The sequence below is a fragment of the Otolemur garnettii genome, unplaced genomic scaffold (genome assembly GCF_000181295.1).
Source record: "Otolemur garnettii isolate 467f Iridium unplaced genomic scaffold, OtoGar3 scaffold00018, whole genome shotgun sequence".
NCBI classification, from domain to species: domain Eukaryota; kingdom Metazoa; phylum Chordata; class Mammalia; order Primates; family Galagidae; genus Otolemur; species Otolemur garnettii.
This window is the reverse complement of record NW_003852413.1, coordinates 28561947-28579055: the sequence shown is the minus strand read 5'-3', so window position 1 is coordinate 28579055 and position 17109 is coordinate 28561947. Positions and strand designations below refer to the sequence as shown.

Below are 17109 nucleotides of genomic sequence, written 5' to 3'. Positions count from 1 at the left end.
TCTGCTAAGCAGAGCCCAACACCCCGTGTCTCACCGCCCTGTGACACTGGGTGTTACACGCATCAGACAAGCAGCTCCCCAAGGACTTGCTGCTCCTGGCCCTAGATCTCCCTGCAAGGAGGGACTGAGACTCAGGCTTAGAGTGTGGAGCATGATGCTGAGCCTAGTCACACACCATTTCCCCTCTGAGCCTTGCAACAGGAGTACAGAGTGTGGGTGTCAGAGTTTAGCCATGACATAACATAGGGCACATCACACAAACCCCCCAAAGCCTCCTTTTCTTCACTTTGAAATGGGGATACTAAGAAAGCTTATCACCTAATCAGTAGAGAGGATCCAATGGGATTTTACTGCAAAGCATGTGACAGCCACACAGCCATTAGGCAACAACCCTGGATATTACTGCTAACAGCACAGAACAGGGCATGTGGCAGGTGCATATTACACGACAGTTATTGCTACTACAATGTAGGATTAGGATTTTCATTTTAACAGATGAGAAAATTAGGGCTCAAAGGAGTGATGTAACTGCTTGAAGGTGCCAAAGCCCTGAGAGGGAAAGTGGGAATCTGAGACCTGGTCCCCTCTGAGACATCACCCAGCCCCCAGACGAGGCTGCCCACAGGCCCCCACCCAGAGTTCTTACCCGTGCTTTGTGTCTCTAGCAGCTTGTGCATGGAGCTGTAGGGCCCGGGTGGGATGTTGAGGCTGGTGAGGGTGGGAGGCCCAGAGCTGGGGGCCACCTCTACGAGTGCCTTCTCTTTCAGCATCTCTGGTGGAGGGCTGGTGTGTACGGTGGGGTACACCTTCCCACTGCCCACAGTTCTGCCTGATGCCTCAGATGGGGACTTGGGAGGGGGGGCCTGGCGGCGGACTGGCTCCAAGTGGCAGTCGGCATGATAGAAGCTGTGCACAGACTCCGCACCAGCTGGGGGACCCCCAGAGAGGGCGGGTGTCGAGGGGGGTGGTGGCAGCATGAGCCGGCGGGACCCGTTGGCATCCCTATCCTGGATCTCTGGGCTGGCCCGGGGGGCTCTGAGCGTCCCATTGCCCAGGTGGTAATGGTGGTGGTGGTGGTGGTGGTGATGGTGCACCAGGTGGTGGACGGACAGGCGGCGGTGGGAGCGAGAGCAGGTGCTGCTGGGCTGAGGCTCCTGGCCCCCAACGGGAGCTGGGCTGCTCAGGAGCCCAGCCCGCACGCCTGCTGCCCGGGAGATCTGGGCCAGCCTGCGGGCTGCCTTACGAAGGATGTATACCAGGTACTTGAGCAGCTCTTCATAGCAGCTGCCCGGCTCAGAGAAGCTGGCCAGGGTGCTGGCGTTGGACAGGAACCGCACGCGCTGCTCCCGCATCAACTGGCTTTCCCGCTGCTTGGTTTCTGAGAACTGCGTGGCAATCACCACCAGGCACAGGTTGATCATGAAGAAGGAGCCCACCTGTAAGGGTGGGGACAGGAAGAGGAGATGACCTGAAGAAAAGCGAATCACAATGCCAGCCGCCACATACAGAGAACTTCCTACACACGAGCACCAGGCTCAATTATTCTCCAAGTATTATCTCATTTTATTCTTATGACAATCTCAGGAGGTGATGCTATTGCAATCTGCATATGACAGATGAGGACGAAGGCTGAGAGAGGTAAGGCATTTGCCCAAGATCAAGATCACTCAGCCGATGCAGAGTAAGGCTAAGACTTGAACCAAGCTCTCCAAGGTGTCAGTACTGGTTGTGGTGTTTTCCTGCAAGGTTCTAGGCCAAATTCCCTGCCCCGAAACACACCCTCCAACTCCTCTAAGCACCCATCCCCAATTTCCATTAGGAGTAGAGAATGCTGTGGAAATGAATGCATTAGGGATGTGGGGTTTTCCAGTTGGACAGAGCCTTTGAGATCTTGGCAAAACACTGTTCACAAGACCCCTGTTTCTAGTCTCAATTGTAGCTGCATGACCTTGGGAAAGACCCCTATCCATGGGGCCTTGGTATCCTTATGTGAAAATAGGGAGCATGGGTCTTGTCTGTACCCCTTATCTCTGTGCTACCCCTCCCCCAGCTGAGAGAGGGGCTGAACTCTGGACCCTACAGACTAGCCAAATCACCACTCTGACTTGCTCACACTCCCCCCACCTCCCCACCCCATCTCCATGCCTCAGTTTCCCCAAGACGACTCTAGGAGGACTATTGCTTGGACAACAATCCCCAAACGCAGGAAATGAATATTTATGGTGACAAAGCAGATTTTCTTTTCTAGATCGTGTCCTAGTAATTATGATAATTAGCTTCACTAGTGTGATTCCAGAGAGCTGTTTGAAAAGATTTTTCGGGGGGTGTGTGGGAGGGTGGAAACTAGGCCCCTACCTCCCTGCTTGCTTCCTTCCCCCTCCCCCAAGCCTGGGGGTGGGGGAAAGGATGGAGAGAAGACCCCGATTCCTGAAGCAGGGCCTCAGCCCCTGAGGCGGTAGTCAAGGATGGGAACAGGCCTCCAGCTAGGCTTCGCCCCAAACCTGCCCACTCTTCCGCACCAGAGAAGTTAGGGAGGCAAGAGGGGGTAGCCTGGGGGACTTGCTCTTTCTCAGGGCCTGCCCTCTGCTTCTTACTCACCAAGGGCTGCCTCATTCTGTTTCCACCTTCCTCTGGAGCTTGTCCTAGGTCCTAAGTAGATCTTAATCTTCTTCTTTTTTTTTGTGCCTCACCCCCACATCTCCCCACCTTAATCTGCTTCTGCAACTCTTTCTCTCAATATCTGTCCCTGTGTCTGGCTCTATCATTGGCCTCTTGGTGACAAGGAATAAGGCTGAACTTGGAGTTGGTGGCCTGGAGCTGAATTCTCAGCTCCAGGATCTTACTTTTCTATGTGATCTGGGGCTCTGAGTTCCTATTTGGGAGATGGGGACCGCAACCCCTGCACAGGCCATCTCACAGGGAACTGCAAGGATTAAGCAGGCAGCAGATATTACGGGACACATCAGCAGTGATGCCCCACCCAGTGAGATTAACCCACAGCATAGGCAAAGCACATGATAGGGTCAGATAAACCAGGAAACCTGATGCATCTGTAAAATGGAGTCGGTATAGGATGGCAGCAGGGACTGAATGCAGCAGCCCATAGAAAGGGCTTAGAGCAGAGCTGGCACATAGTAAGTGCTCAATAAATATTAGCAGTAAGTGGTAGCAGTGAAGTTACTAACAATGAATGGTAGTGATTAGGACTATTAAATATTGCTGCTTTTGCCTCTGTTTCCTGCCTTCATAGAGTCTTAGGATTTCTGAGCCGGAAGGAACAAGAGATCACACAGTGTTTCTCAACTCTGATGGGAACTTTGGGTAGAATAATGCTTTGTTTGCAAACATTTCAGGATATTTAGCATCTCTTCCCTCCTGCCACCACAAAATGCCAATAGCGTTCCCCTCGCCCTTGTAAAACAAAGAACTCTGTGAACATACTAAACACCATTGGATTACACACTTCAAAAGGGTAAATTGTATGATATGTGGATTATATCTCAATAAAGCTGTTTTCTAAGAAACCAGAACCACCCTTTCCTATTTCCACATGTCCCCTTAGGGGAGGCAATATCACCCTGGCTTAAGAACCATCTCTTTTACTAATGAAGACATAGAGGCCCAGGGTGGGACAGAGGATCTCAAAGGGAAGGACTTGCCCAAGATCATAATAGCAGTTAGTGAGAGAGTCAGGCCTTGACCTTGGATTTCTTCCTGACTTCTCATTTGATGCCCTCCTTATGAAGCCTTGTCCTGAGAGCTAAGAACTTCAGACTGAGAAGTATTTCCCCTCTCTGGACTGGCCTACCAGTGTCCCCAGGATCCTGCATTCCCATGGGGGCCTGAGGAGTCACTCACGATGATGAGGAGGATGAAGTAGATGAAGTTGTAGAAGGAATGAGCATCCATCACAAAGTACATGATGTCGACCCAGCCCTCCAGCGTGATGACCTAGGGAGGGACAGAGGGGCAGGCTGACTCTGGGCCCACAAAATCCTCCTCCAGTCTCCTCCAGAGGCCCTGACGCCCACACCAACCCTGAGAAGTAACCACTGCAAACCCGGACTGTGTCCCAAGGCTGGCCTTCTGGGGAATCTCCTAGGGCCCAGGCTGCCCCACCTGAAAGATGGCGATCCAGGCATAGCCGATGTTGTCAAAGTTGATGGCACCCTTGAAGGGATTGTGCTCTCCAGCAGAGCAGTTGGTGTAGTATTGGTTCCAGTTGACGCAGGTGGTATTGCTGGAGCTGTTGTAGGACTCATAGTCCAGACCACAGGGTGGGCCGCCACCGCCCTCCCCGCGCAGCGTGGGCACGCTCCTGCAGGACCGCATACCGTTCTCGCGCGGCTGGGAGCAGATGAAGGGGCTCTCGTCCTCATTCTCTGTCTGGTAGTAGCGCTCCAGATCCACACTCAGGGGGCTGTAGGATGGGGAGCCGGGCAGGGATGAGGCTGGAGAGCAGGGCTTTCCAGGGAGAGGGCCAAGGAAGGGTGAGCTGCCATGAGTGCAGCGAGGTGCACAGAGTGAGCCAGCAGGACAGCGAGTAGGGAAGGGACAGGGCTTTGTGGGCACCGAGAGAGGGCTGAGCAGGGAATTTCCAGAGTTGGGATGTCAGAAGGCCACCTCCTGGAACAGTAGTTTTCAAACTTTGCTGCATGAGAGGAGCTGCATGATCACTAGAGGAGCTTTAAAAAAATGCCAGCATCCAAGCTGAACCCCCACCCCGACCCTCTGGAGGTGGCCTCCCGGCGTTGGTTAATTTTGAAAACTCCTCGGGTGATTCCAATGTGTAGCCAAGTTATAGAACCAGATATGTCTCAGATCTGAGAACAGATGACTCCATAGCAACAGGAAGAAGGAACTCAGGGAAGTCCCAAGCCCACGACCACTCCCAGGCCCTCCCCTCTGCCTGACCACCACTCACAGGCTGAAATTCTCAGGTAGGAAGCATCGGTTGCGGAGAAGCCCTGCCCACAGCTGGACACCAACGATGCCGAAGATAAAGAAGACGAAGAAGCAGAGCAGCAGTACGTTACCCAGCATGGGCAGTGTGTCCAGCAGCAATGTGACGAGAATGCGCATGCCTGTGGGGGCAGAGGCCAGGCTGGGGCGGCCAGGCTGGTGCCCTCCCAGAGGGACCCACCAGGGATGCTGATGGTCCAGCTCAAGGTGGAGGAGACACCAACAGACACATCTCACTTCCTAGGCAGCCCCTAGACCCCTCACCCTACCCACCATTCCTTGGGGTTTACCCATACACCACAAGCAAGAAGGTGGAGTAATGTAGCCAGTCTCACAGAGCTGCTAATGTAGGTGCCAGAACTTAAACCCAGGGTATGAGCTTCCCAGGCCTGTTCCCAACACACACACACACACATACACATAAATACACACACTGCCCTTCCATTTCCTTCTCCCACCAGTCACCTGACCTTTGTAAATTATCACCACTGGGGTCATTAAGGAAACTGAGGCAGAGATCTCCAAGAAGGATGTTAGCAGGCAGGAATTTCACTTTGAGAACCAGCTCCTCAGCAGTGGCCAGAATACCCTGTGCTCTCCCATGGTTCTGAGACAGACCCCTAGCCCTGAGTCTGTTCCCTGCTGAGTCCAGATCCGCAGATCAGGACCTGAAGGGGCACTATTCTGTTCTCTCAGAAGTCCATCAATTAACAGCCCCCTCCATGGGGAAAGACACTGAAACGCCCTCCTCCCAAAGAGCCCTGTTAGGGATACTTCCTTCTCTCCATATTCCTGGCCTAGAACCCAACCAGCCCAAAGGGTTTGAACCCATCTCCTGCCCACCATGCCCAGTATCAAGCAGACAGATCTCTAGTGGCTCCTTTCACACACACACCCCTCAAGTGCCATCTATGGCCCCTTGCCCCCTCCAGGGCAAAAGCTTCTAAGCAGCAGTTAATGAACCCTCTTGGTGACTGTAGCAAGCACCTAGACTTCTCACGCAGTCTTCTTCCCAGTCCTCGCACCCCATCCCCCTTCAGCTCCTCTGTGCTCCAACTGAGATCAATTCCTCAGGGTTTGCATTAAGAGAATTACACCGGTGGTTAGACAGAGGCCTATAAATCTGCCAGCCATCACCTGGGGCGGAAGAGGAGGCAAGGCACGCCCCTATTCTGGAGCTCCTGTTAACACCAACATACCCCAGCCCCCAGAGAACACACTCTTCAGCTCTGCCTTCCCAGAGGCAGCCACATCTCCCTCTCCCTCTCTCTCTCACACACACACAACAAAGGGGGCTACATCGGCACAGGAGCAGACACAGAGACCCAGAAACCTGTGTCCCCCTAGCCCCCACTCCCAGAACGGCAGAGGGACCATCTGCAGCTTGTGTAGGTCGGGGAGTTGCAAAGGGGGGCCTGAGCAAAGTAGGGGGGCAGGATGTAGGGGGAGCTAGAGCTGCCAAAGCTTCCCTGGCTCCAAAAACCAATGCGGTTTAATTTAGATAATGGTCCCAGCAGTCGCTGCAACGGGTTGGAAGGGGGTGGGAGGGAGGAAGGGAATAGAGCCTGGAGGGTGTGGCGTGGAGTGGCCTTCTCTGGAGAGAAGTGGAGTTCAGCGTGGCCAATGTGGTCTCACCAGTGAGAACCAGACTGTGTAAGAGGCTGTTCTGGTGAGAACAGGCCATTCACACCTTGCATCTGACCTGGGCTGCGTGTCTCTCCAGCCACTCCAAGTGCCCCTACTACTCTGGACAGAGTGGTCATCTAGCTAAAGGAGGACAGGATCATCTGAGATGTTTCTGAGACTCTGACCCAAAGCAGACTCAAATGGAGCCAAGGGGCTTCCCAGGTGACTCTCATAGTGCCACAGCCAGGGGCTTCATTTGGTTCCAGCAACTCTAGCTTCCAGATGAGCCCATGAGTGGTCAGGTGGGGACACGGTGAGAGGTGGTGGTCTGAGATTTCCACCTTTCCTTTTGAGGCTCTCTGCCTAGGGGCTGAGGGCCAAGGGGTCACTCACTAGGCACCCGGTTAATGGCCCTGAGCGGTCGCAGCACGCGGACTGTTCTGACAGCTGAGAAGCTGACGTTCTGCAAGTCCAGCGAATACTCCAGCATCCTGTGGGAGGGGCCCAGAGGGAGGCCCTTTGAGTCAAGGCCACCATGGGGTCAAAAGAGGTCAAGGAGGAATCCCACTGTGGGGCAGCAGGATGACCTCTGACTGCTCCTCCACCAAGGGACCCTGAAGATCTGGCTCCCTGTCTAGGGGTCAGAGCCATCCCAAACCAAGGACATACTCTGCATCAGATAAGGAGGCAGAACTGGGAGGAGGGCATAGAATTCAGAGAAGTGCAGGTCAGATAGACTCAAACTTTTAGTGAACAGCCAGGGAGAAAGCAGAGCTATAACTGGGCTGAGGCAGGGGCAGGAGGCCTGGAACCCTGGGCCCAAGAAAGGGGCTGATCTGATCCATTGCTCTCCTTCCCCCTCCCAGGCCCTCACCCAGCGATGACGATGAAAAAGTCAAGTCGATTCCAAGTGTCTCCCAGGTAACACTTTTTCCCGAAGATGCCCAAGGCCACCATCTTCACCACCATCTCCACAGCGAAGAAGGCAAAGATGAAGTCATCAAAGGCCTGGTGTGGGGACAAGAGGCTGCTGAAACTGAGAAGGGGGTGGCAGGACACCCTCCACCCTCACCCCAGCCCCTGCCAGTTGGGGCAGGGCCTCTATCAGAGAAGGAGTCAGGTATATTAAGATTAGAAGCTATGCACCCCCCGAGACACACAGCACACTCACCTGCAGGATCCGGCAGCGCTGGGAGTCACAGGCAATGTCCTCACACGGCCGGAACATCCCCAGGGTCACACAGTTGAGAAGGATGACCAACATGCTGATGCGCTCAAACCAGGTATTGGGCCGTCAAGGAAACAGCTGGGCAGGGCTAGAGCTGGAGCTGGCCCCCACACCCCACCCTGACACCTCCTGCTTGCTGGTCTCCCCATCCATCCAAGAGCACCCAGGCATCATAGAGGGCAGGAGAGCCTGGATCTACAGTCAGACCAGCCCCTAGGCCCAGGCCTAGGCCCACCATGGTCATCTCACCTTTCTGTAAAAGTAGAAAAAGCCACAAATAACCTGACTATTTGCACAAGGCATTCAGGGAATAGAATCGATTGTGCTTGTGGAAATGCCAGACACCATGAGTTTGCTGCTGAATCTGAATCCTATTCTCCCTACCTCACAGGGTAGATGTGAGAAGCAAATGAGATAATGTATGTGAATGTGTTACACAAACCTCAAGTCGGATTATGCCTGCCTTACAGTTTACCAAGCACTTTCACACAATGCCACAGTTGATGCTCACCACAGCCCTGTGAAGTATCCGAGGTAGATCATTTTATTTCCCAGAACCCAAGGAAACTGAGGTCCAGAGAGCTGAAATCACATGCTGAAGGTCACCAGACAGGCTAGGACGAGACTGAGGTTCCCAAGCTCCGATCTATGATGCTTTCCTCTGCATACCATAACTGCTCAGGCAGCCAGGAAGGGGCTGTTATGACTGCCCCAGCACTAGGTGGACAGACAGAGGTCTGTCCACAGACCACAGCTGTTGTTCCCTTGCCACAGAACTGGAGCCCAAGGCCAGCCTTCTTCCACTGCCAGCCTCCTGACCTCTCAAAGCCCTCAGACAGCCACTAGACACACTCACAAATTTAAATACCAAGGACATGCTACAAGTTAGGCACTGTGCTAGGCATAGCCCCCAGGCCATGCAGAGTAGATGATACCCTGAACGCCCAAGCCATGCTGCCATCACACCTTCTGGTGGCTTCCAGCCCAGACCAGCCAAAACAGTAAGGGGGAGAAGGGTACTTGCTAAACCCTGATTCCTTCCACATAATAGATTGTATTGAGTGACTCACTTCCAGCCCATCAGGAGGACAATGTGTAAAATAACCTCTGGACCTTAGAAGGTTCCAGACGCTAGACTCACAGACAAATGAGGGGAATGGGGAAGGGATATGACCTAGGGAATGACAGCCCCTGGCATGACCCACCAACCTAGTCTCACTGGTGACAATAACACATGGGATCTTCCTGTCTTAACCCTACTTCAGGAATGAGAAGGCTTTGGCCATGTGTGAAAAGACCAGTAGGACTGTCCAGGGACCCCATGACCTTCCTCCCAGCTTGTCCCAGTCACAACCCATCTCTGTCCTGACTCCTAGGCCACAATCCCTCCCCAGAGGCCCATGAATCCCCCAGACTCCTCCTGGCCCCTCGCATCTCCCCTGCCACCCCTGCTACCCAGTCCCTTCTCCTTTGGACTCACACCTTGCCCATACCTGCCCTTGGCACCCTGGAAGTCCTAAAGCACCACAGTTTCCCTTATAAGAATAAGAGTTTTGAAAGAAATCTAGATTTGGGGGCAGAGGGTAGATAGATGGAAGGAAGGAAATAAAGAGTGCTCTGTTTCCATGGAACTGTTTTTCTGAGTGGAGACAGAACCCAGTAGCTCTCTCCCCAGAATGGGGGTCAGCCAGGGGTCACCCTGGAAAAAGGGGGACAAGGAGGGAACCATGATTTGGGAAGGGAATACAATTACCCTCAAGAATTGGTCTGCTATGCCTAAGCTAGCCCTCTCCTCTCCTTGGCAGGGGAAGGGGGGCTGGAAGGATCCCATGTGACCAAATGTCTCTACATGAGGGAGGGTAGGTAGTCTTCAAAGGACGAGGGACTCTTGGTACATCTGTTTGGACCCCTCTAATGGCATGATTCCAACATAGTAGTCATCTATGCACTTGTCTCATCTCCCTTACAGAGCTGTGGGTTCCTGGCAGGCAGGGGCACTCTGGTACATCTTTATATCCTGCACAGACTTCAGAGTAGTGCCTGGTATGTAGCAGATGATCAATACAGGGGAAGAGTGAATGAATCAATCTATCAATCTCCCTGCCTAGAAGCCAGATGTGTCTCCCCATTCATCTTTTCCCGCCTTGTTTCCCTTGATGGAGATGAACTAATTATAACCACTGGTGGGGGCAGAAGCGATCCCACAGAGGAGCTGCCTTTCTTCTGTCCTCCCCTCCACAAGCTCAGACTGGGGCCTCTTATAGCCAGAGTCTGCCTCCAAATGGCCCCACACCGAGCTCTTAGCCATGGCAGCCCCTTGGCATTCTAGCCTCCTTCCAAGTACATCCTGGCTGCTCTCTATCGCTCTCCTCTCACTACAGGTGAGCACAGTGGACAGGGAAGAGACCAAGACACAAGAAAATGTGGGACAATCTGAAAAGAGGAATAATCAGTGTGTGGGGGGGAGGCCTTTCACCCTTCTCAGGGTGGGGCTCATTTCCTTGGGAACATGGCAGTATGTCACTGTGTGATGTTCTTCTGTTGCCATAACAACAGGAGGATGTGTCACCAGGTGGTGTGGATTTGTTGCCATGGTAATTAAAAAGACCCCTTCACATATGATCTCCCCTCATTCAGTCTGCTGTCTCATCCTCATGCAGGGAAGGGGACTCAGGGAGACCCACAGGTTATCAGGTTGAGGGAACCATGTGACAGATCCCCATGGTAACCAAGGGAACGGGGGACACTGGTTGCCATAGTGACTATGAGAGACCTGTGCAGTCACATGTCTACTGTTGCTATGGTGACTGTCCGGGCTGGAGTGGATCCCAAAGGGGGGTAGGAGAGGGGAGGATCTTTCTTCTCCCCACAAACCACCATCAAAAGCAGAGAGAAAGGAAATGGCAGAAAGAGGAACCCTACTTCCATCCCTCCTCTTTTTCTCCCTCCTGGGAGAGAGAACTAGAGCATGTTATCTTCACAAATGAGTCCTCTCTGTGGAGGTTTTATCTAGATAGAGCCCCTGCCTAGCCTAGCTGCTGTAACAGAGAGGGGAGCAGGGAGAGGAGGGAAGTAGGCTGGGGTACCTCCAGGGGCACAGGGGCTCCAGGCATGAACCGAGAAGGGAAGCAGGCCCTCTCGCAGCCCCATTCCCTCCTAGGAATCTGGAAATCTGAGACTAAGGAACGTTGAGGAGGAAATGGGCTTGGACCCAGAAGTCCTGGCCTTCTAGTAAGAGTTGGGGAGTTGGGGAGGTGGGGTGAGGGCAGGCCCTTGCCTCACCCATCCCACAAAGAGGCCGGTGTCTATTGCATCCAGCAATCTCTTAGGGGCTCAGTCTCGAGGTTCGTGTTGGGGGGGCTAGACAGGGGAGTCCCCTAACAGAGCCCCTATTTCTACAAGCCTGTTTCCTGTACCCCCCTAACTTGAGTGTGTGGGTGTGTGGAGAGAGAGGTTTTCAACTAAACTGAAAACTGAAGCCCACAGAAAGGCAGTGGGCCCCACCCAGACACAGAGACATGAGACACAGAGACACAAGAGAGACGGCCTGCTGGAATCTTTGGGAGGGGAAATAGGCCAGAAATCTGATTCAAATGTCTGTGACTCTGTGTGTGTGTGTGTGTGTGTGTGTGTGTCTGCGCGCGCATGTCTGCGCGTGTGAGCAGTTGTGTCTGTCGCCATCCTGGCTGAGGAAGGCAGGGCGGGGTGAGAGCTGGGCGGGAGCAGGCAAAGGGTGTGGGGGGGCTGTGTGGTGGGGGTAATCCCAGGAATGGCTCCAACTGGCACCATGGGTGACAAGGAGTCCCCCAGCAGACCGGTGGAGTGCAGCGGACTGGAAGGAGTGTACGCATGACATAGAAGGAAGGTGGGCCCAGGGCAGAAAGAGTGTCAAAGTGTGAGCTGCCCCCCAATCCCATCCAATTCCCCAGCCCCAGCCCTTCACCCCAGAATCCCCTCTGGGGGTTTAGAAATTGGGGGTAGAGAATTGGTGAGGAGACAGGAAGAACATTTCCCAAGGACAGCTATGGAGAGTTCTCCCTAGGCAGACTTGCCGCACTGGGACAGTGGCAAGGAAGGCCCCAGAAATTCCTGGTGCCCCCTCCCCTCTAGAGGCATACACTCAGACACACAGAGTGATGAACAGTCACATACTCACTCACACCCGCTTCTGGAAGCTATTAGGGCTCCTGCCGGTCAGGCCTCCCCCTTCTCCCCCACTCCTGGCAGGCTCCCCTCTCCCCCTCTGGCCCCCCTTCCACTCCCCCTCTCTCGGCATCCCAAATGCCAGCCTGTGATTTCCAAATGAGAAAAAGCTGTGCTGGGCTCTGAGCTTGGAGAAACTCCTACACAAACTTCCAGATGTGACACAACAGCCAGAGAGGGGATACTCAGGATCTCCTTCCGGAGGGAAACACACGCCCTCACACCAAGAAGCACACGCTGGGGAAGCTGACACCCTTCACTGTAAGGGGGGGGAGGGCCCTCTGAGGTGACTGTCCGCCAATACCCCGCTATCCCCAACATGGACACAAGCACTGTGCACCTTCTGCCTTTTACTGCCTCCCCAGCGCGCACACACACACACACACACACACACCCCATTTCCTACCTGGGTCTAGATCTCCTCTCTAGGAAACCTGGTCTCTTAAAGAGGCTGAGACAAAAAGGGGGCCAAGAAGAAGAATGTGCCAAGAAAAGCCAAACTAGCTTCAGTCCGTGGTGGAGGGAGGGGGATGAGAAGTGTCCTTATGTCCCTCCACCTCAGAGGTGCAGAGGGACCCTCACAGAACCAAAGCGGTTTTCAGAGACCCCAAAAAGAGAGAAAAGGAAAGCAGAAGACCCTCTGGCAGCAAAAACACAGGTTGCCCTTGGCACTTGGGTAGGGTGGAAATGGTGGGGGGCTCAGTTCAGGCAGCCCCCTTGCCAAGTAATTGTTCTCATCCCATTCCTAGCCAACCCAGGCTTAGCTGCTTCTCCAGACTTAGTGATGCAGATGTCCCCCACCCCAGACTCCCACGCCCCCGAGATAAGCCTGCTCCCATTCCCAGGATGAGCACTGGGCTCCCACTTCTCTTCCATCATCTGAATTCTCACCACCTGTCTTCTTCCAGAGACTCAAGGAAGGAGTCTGCCTCCAAACCCTCACCTAGTACCTGGAGATAGGCAGGTGGGAAGAGATGCTAGCAAGAAATCTATGGGGGGTGGGGGTGCAAGGTGATCTATCTCTCTTGGGCTCTCAGAAGGAGGACATAGATGCTGGTGCTTTTCACTATTCATGGGGGGGGGAGGTGGTTAGGGGCAGAGAGATGCTCAGAGCCCATCCTTCTCAACATTATTTCATCCTCCATCTCCATCTCTGCCATGAAGAAAGGGGCCTGGGAGTGGGGGATTACAGCTCAAGACTGTGACTACTTAGAGGACCACAGATCTCTGAAGCCCCTACTTCTTTTTTTCTGTAGCTCAGACAGAAATGAAGAAGGGGCAGGGAATGGGGAGAGAGTGTGATGAGGGGAGCTTCCCAAAGACCACAGGATATAGAAGATGGGGGGTGGGGGGAGCCCAAGCTCATCCCTGCTTTGCGCACTAGAGGCAGCAGAGCTGCAGAGAGTGAGGGCGGCACCAAGCTTCCTACCCCCTCTTCCCAAGGCAGAGTCCCGGTGGGGCTCTCAGGGGCTAAAGGGAAACCTGGGGCCTCCCACCCTAGATCCCAAAGAACCTCTGCGCTGGAAAGAAGGAGCCAGGAGAAGCTGTCAAGACCTGAGGTAGCAGTGCAACCTCACCCCACCTTTCCTTGCCTCGGTGGCAGGACCCACCAGGGAACCCAGGAGCCAGGCATTAGTCAAGCAGTGCTTTGTGCTTGGGGTTTCAGAGGCTGGGGTCTCCCCTGCTACTCCAGACTGGGCAGAGGGTAGGGGGCAGTGCTGAATCCATCTCCCTAGAATGTGGGGCTTGCATTCCCCAAACCCATCTGTGGAGTAGATGCTGGGGCAGTGGACCCAAGTCTTCCTTTAGTGAACACACTCACAATCTCACTGTTTCCCCAGTACTTTTGCAGGACTGCAGTCCCCCCGTAACTGCTGTGCTATCAGCTGGAGCACTCTTTATTTGTGAAACAGGAGGAGTAATCTGGACCAGCTAAATCCCATCCCCCACTTGCTAAGGCTCTTGCCACAGTCTTTCTCTCCACAAGAAAAAATCCAGCACATAACTCCCAACCCAACCTTAAGCACCCTTCATGGAATAAAGAATTGGAGTGGAAGGAGGCACTCCCGACATTGGGCTCCAGCTGAAAGGGGCTCCACTCCAGCTCCAGGCAGACGGCCCCCTCCACCACATCTTGTTCTCATTCTGCGCCCCTGACATCAGCCGCCGCCGGAATCTCCTTGTTGTGCCTCCAACCCACGAGGTGGGGGGATAGGACCTGGTCCCCGCCCCCCCCCAACATCTCCCTCTGGGTCAGTAAAAACCTCAGCCTCAAGGACCAGGTAGGGGGATCGAACCCTAGAATACGCCGCAAACTTTGGGGCGGGGGCAGGAGGGAAACCCAGGAGATTGCGGTTCCCCCTCCTCCGTCCCCGCAGCTTCCTCCCTACCCCACCCCCCAAACTCGGAAACCAAACCCAGCTCGCTAACCGGCGGCGGGCGGAGTAGAGCTCCCAGGCTCCTGAAGCTTCCCACATCTGGAGGATGACGACCCTTCCCTGCCCACATCTGGAGAGCATCCAGCTACGGACCATCGAGGCACATCTCTCTTCCTGGCTTGGACCCCAGTCCCCCAAGAAGGACCGAGGTGTGTGTACTGAGGTGGGGCTCGCCTGGGGGGTTTCGACTAGACCTGCCAGCTACCCCGCTCCCACTCTGACGCCTCCTCCCTTCCCTAGCAGTCCCCCTCTCATCTGCCCACCTTCCATGCTCTGTTCTCCGACTCACCTGGCTTTCTGTCCCCTTCGGCGGCGGCTCGGCCCGCCCCGCTTCCGACCCCCGAGGCTGGCCGTCGTGCCCCGAAGGATATGGGTTACAGACCGTTCGGAGACACCAGCTCCGCGGGCGGCTGTCCTGGCTCAAGTAGAAAAAAACCACCGGGGCCAGCGCCGGGTAAGGCAGTCCCTCCGCCTCGGAGTCCGCACTGCCTGGGTCCTTTTCTGTGGACCCTGGCCCCGGCCGGCCCCCGGCCCCCGACAGGTCGTTGAGCCGCGTGAAGCTCCGGGGCTGTCCCGACTCCTCGGCGCCCGCTCCATCCTCCTCCTCGTCCATCCTCTGGCCAGCCGGGGCTCCGGGCAGTCCAGAGAGGGGCAAGCGGCGCCCCTCAGTGGAGGTGTCCTCACGCAACTGGGGGGCCCCGGCAGGGGCGCATCTGGGGGGCTCTAGGGCGCAAGCTGAGCCCCCGGGAGGGCCAGTTCAGCCCAGTTCCCCCTGCCCGCAGGGGCATGCTGCCCGCAGGGCACCGGGTCGCAGGGAAGCTCCGCACGGAGCGAGTCCCGCTTCCCCTGGGTCTCCGGGGCTCCCCGGGCCAGCCGGCCGGCTCCGGGTCACTTTGTTCCGGCTTCTTCGCTTCGCGCCCAGGCTCCGGTTGCCCGATGCGGCGCTACCTTCGGCCGAGCAGCCCCGAGAGGGGGAGAGAGAAGGGGAGCACCGGCGGAGGGCGGGGGGGTCCGAGGAGGGCGCCCCCACTTCCCGCGGCGCAGCTGGAGCAGGATCTAAGGGGTCAGCATCGTCCCGGCTCCGCGCCAGCAGCTGCGGGGGGAGGGGAGGAGGGATCTCTTTGGGGGTGGGTTTGGAGGGGGTAGGGGGCGGCTCCTTCCTCCGCCTCACGGCGGGCTTACGGTCCGGGAGGGGCGGGGAGACGGTGGGGGGCAGTCCCGGGCGGGGGTGGAGGCGGAGATGCCGCCGCCGCAGCCGCCGCGGTGGCAGCCGCTGCCGTAGCTGTCGCCGGCGCCACTGCCTCCTCCTCCGGCCGAGACGCGGAGCGAGCAAGCGAAAGCGGCGGCTAGGCGCCCGGTGCACACCACAGCTGGATCCCTCACTCCAACTTCAAGCCTCGGCCCCGCCTCTCCCCTGCCAGCCTCACAGCCAATTACCGCCCGCCATCGGCCCCAAGCCGTGTGCCCATTGGCCAGCCGCCGTGGCAGTGCGGGCGGGAGGGCCGGGAGAGAACCACAGCTGGAATCCGATTCCCACCCCAAAACCCAAGACCGCCTCTCTCCCCTCCCCTTGCTCCTGGGTCCACTCCCGAAGGCTAGAGCCAATCAGACCGCTACCCAGACCGAACCCACTTTCCTATTGGTCTCTGGGGTCTTTGGGACTCCCCTGGAGTGAGCCTAGGTGAATCAGTATTTGGCTTGGGGTGCAGGGGTAGCGCCGCAGGCCCCGGGCATCCTTTGTCCACGACCCCTGAATTGGACAGCAGCCGGAGGGCGGAGCTCAGCTCTCGGCGGGCTCGGAGAAGGGAGGCAGGCAGCATGGGGGTGAGGGTGTGCCAGTCCCAGAAGGAAATCTTGGGTCTCCACCTGGTTAATCGCCCACCCTGTCGTTGAGCTTGATAAAAGGACCAGGGAAGGGAAGCAATGGAGTTGTGTGTCCCAGGGGTGGAGCTTCGGGCTGGAGGGGGCCGGTCTTGGGGGAAGCAGGCAGAACCAGGGAAAGGCAGGGGTAGGCACGGTCTGGGCGTGGCTTCCACCAACCTCTTGGGTTTATTGGTGGCTCTCCAAAGTCCACTTCTGACACTTTGATCCAGACCTGCTGGCCCTAACTTGCTGGCCTGACCTCACGTAGATACTCCCAAGCTTCACCCACTGCCCCTAGGGATCCTGTGAAAGGGCGTAGACTCTGCGAGGGGGCTACGTTCTTGAACACGTGGACCCAGGCAGATAGCGCCAGACCGCAGAGCCCGGATTCCCCAGAAACAGAGCGAGGACTCCTGAAAAGGGAGCCGCTAGGATCTTGAGTGGGGGGGAGGGGATGAAAGCACAAACCTGGGCTTTACCAACTCTTAACCTTCATAGTCTCCACCCGCTGCCTCAGTTTCCCCTTCTTGAATTACAATATGACTTAGGGGGAGGCTGTCTACGTGACAGGAACTTCGCGGAGCTGCTCCCTTCGCTCACCTCCACCCTACCGGTTGCAGGTCCCCGTAGGTCTGTGCTTTCCACGCGCGCACACGCACGCGCAGACCCCGGCCCTCGCCCCGCCTACCTCTGCGAGTTCTGGGGTTCAGACAGCTCTAGCTCCTTCCCGCCGCTGGGGCACTCCAAAAAGGTGTGTGTGAAGCGCAGGGCTGCAAGAGTGCTGGGCGC

At 56.0% G+C, this 17109-nt stretch overlaps 1 protein-coding gene across 34 annotated transcripts in view; it reads right to left on the bottom strand.

The window, feature by feature from the left end:
* Positions 1-15462, bottom strand: part of CACNA1G (calcium voltage-gated channel subunit alpha1 G) — a 62695-nt gene extending 47233 nt beyond the window's left edge. For 30 of the 34 annotated variants that reach the window (XR_001161119.1, XR_001161118.1, XR_001161120.1 and 27 more), the window contains exons 1-8: positions 14829-15462; positions 7760-7871; positions 7463-7596; positions 6982-7079; positions 4925-5084; positions 4120-4420; positions 3859-3951; positions 647-1436 (exon numbers count right to left, since the gene is read on the bottom strand). Coding sequence is in view for 29 of the 34 variants with exons in the window: in XM_003786510.1 (XP_003786558.1) it covers positions 647-1436; positions 3859-3951; positions 4120-4420; positions 4925-5084; positions 6982-7079; positions 7463-7596; positions 7760-7871; positions 14829-15070 (1930 nt within the window). In the remaining 5 variants the exon portion in view is untranslated. The remainder of the gene's footprint in view (positions 1-646; positions 1437-3858; positions 3952-4119; positions 4421-4924; positions 5085-6981; positions 7080-7462; positions 7597-7759; positions 7872-14828) is intronic. The other 4 variants (XM_012803067.1, XM_012803068.1, XM_012803066.1 and 1 more) reach the window with 2 other exon arrangements.
* Positions 15463-17109: the final 1647 nt, after the last annotated feature.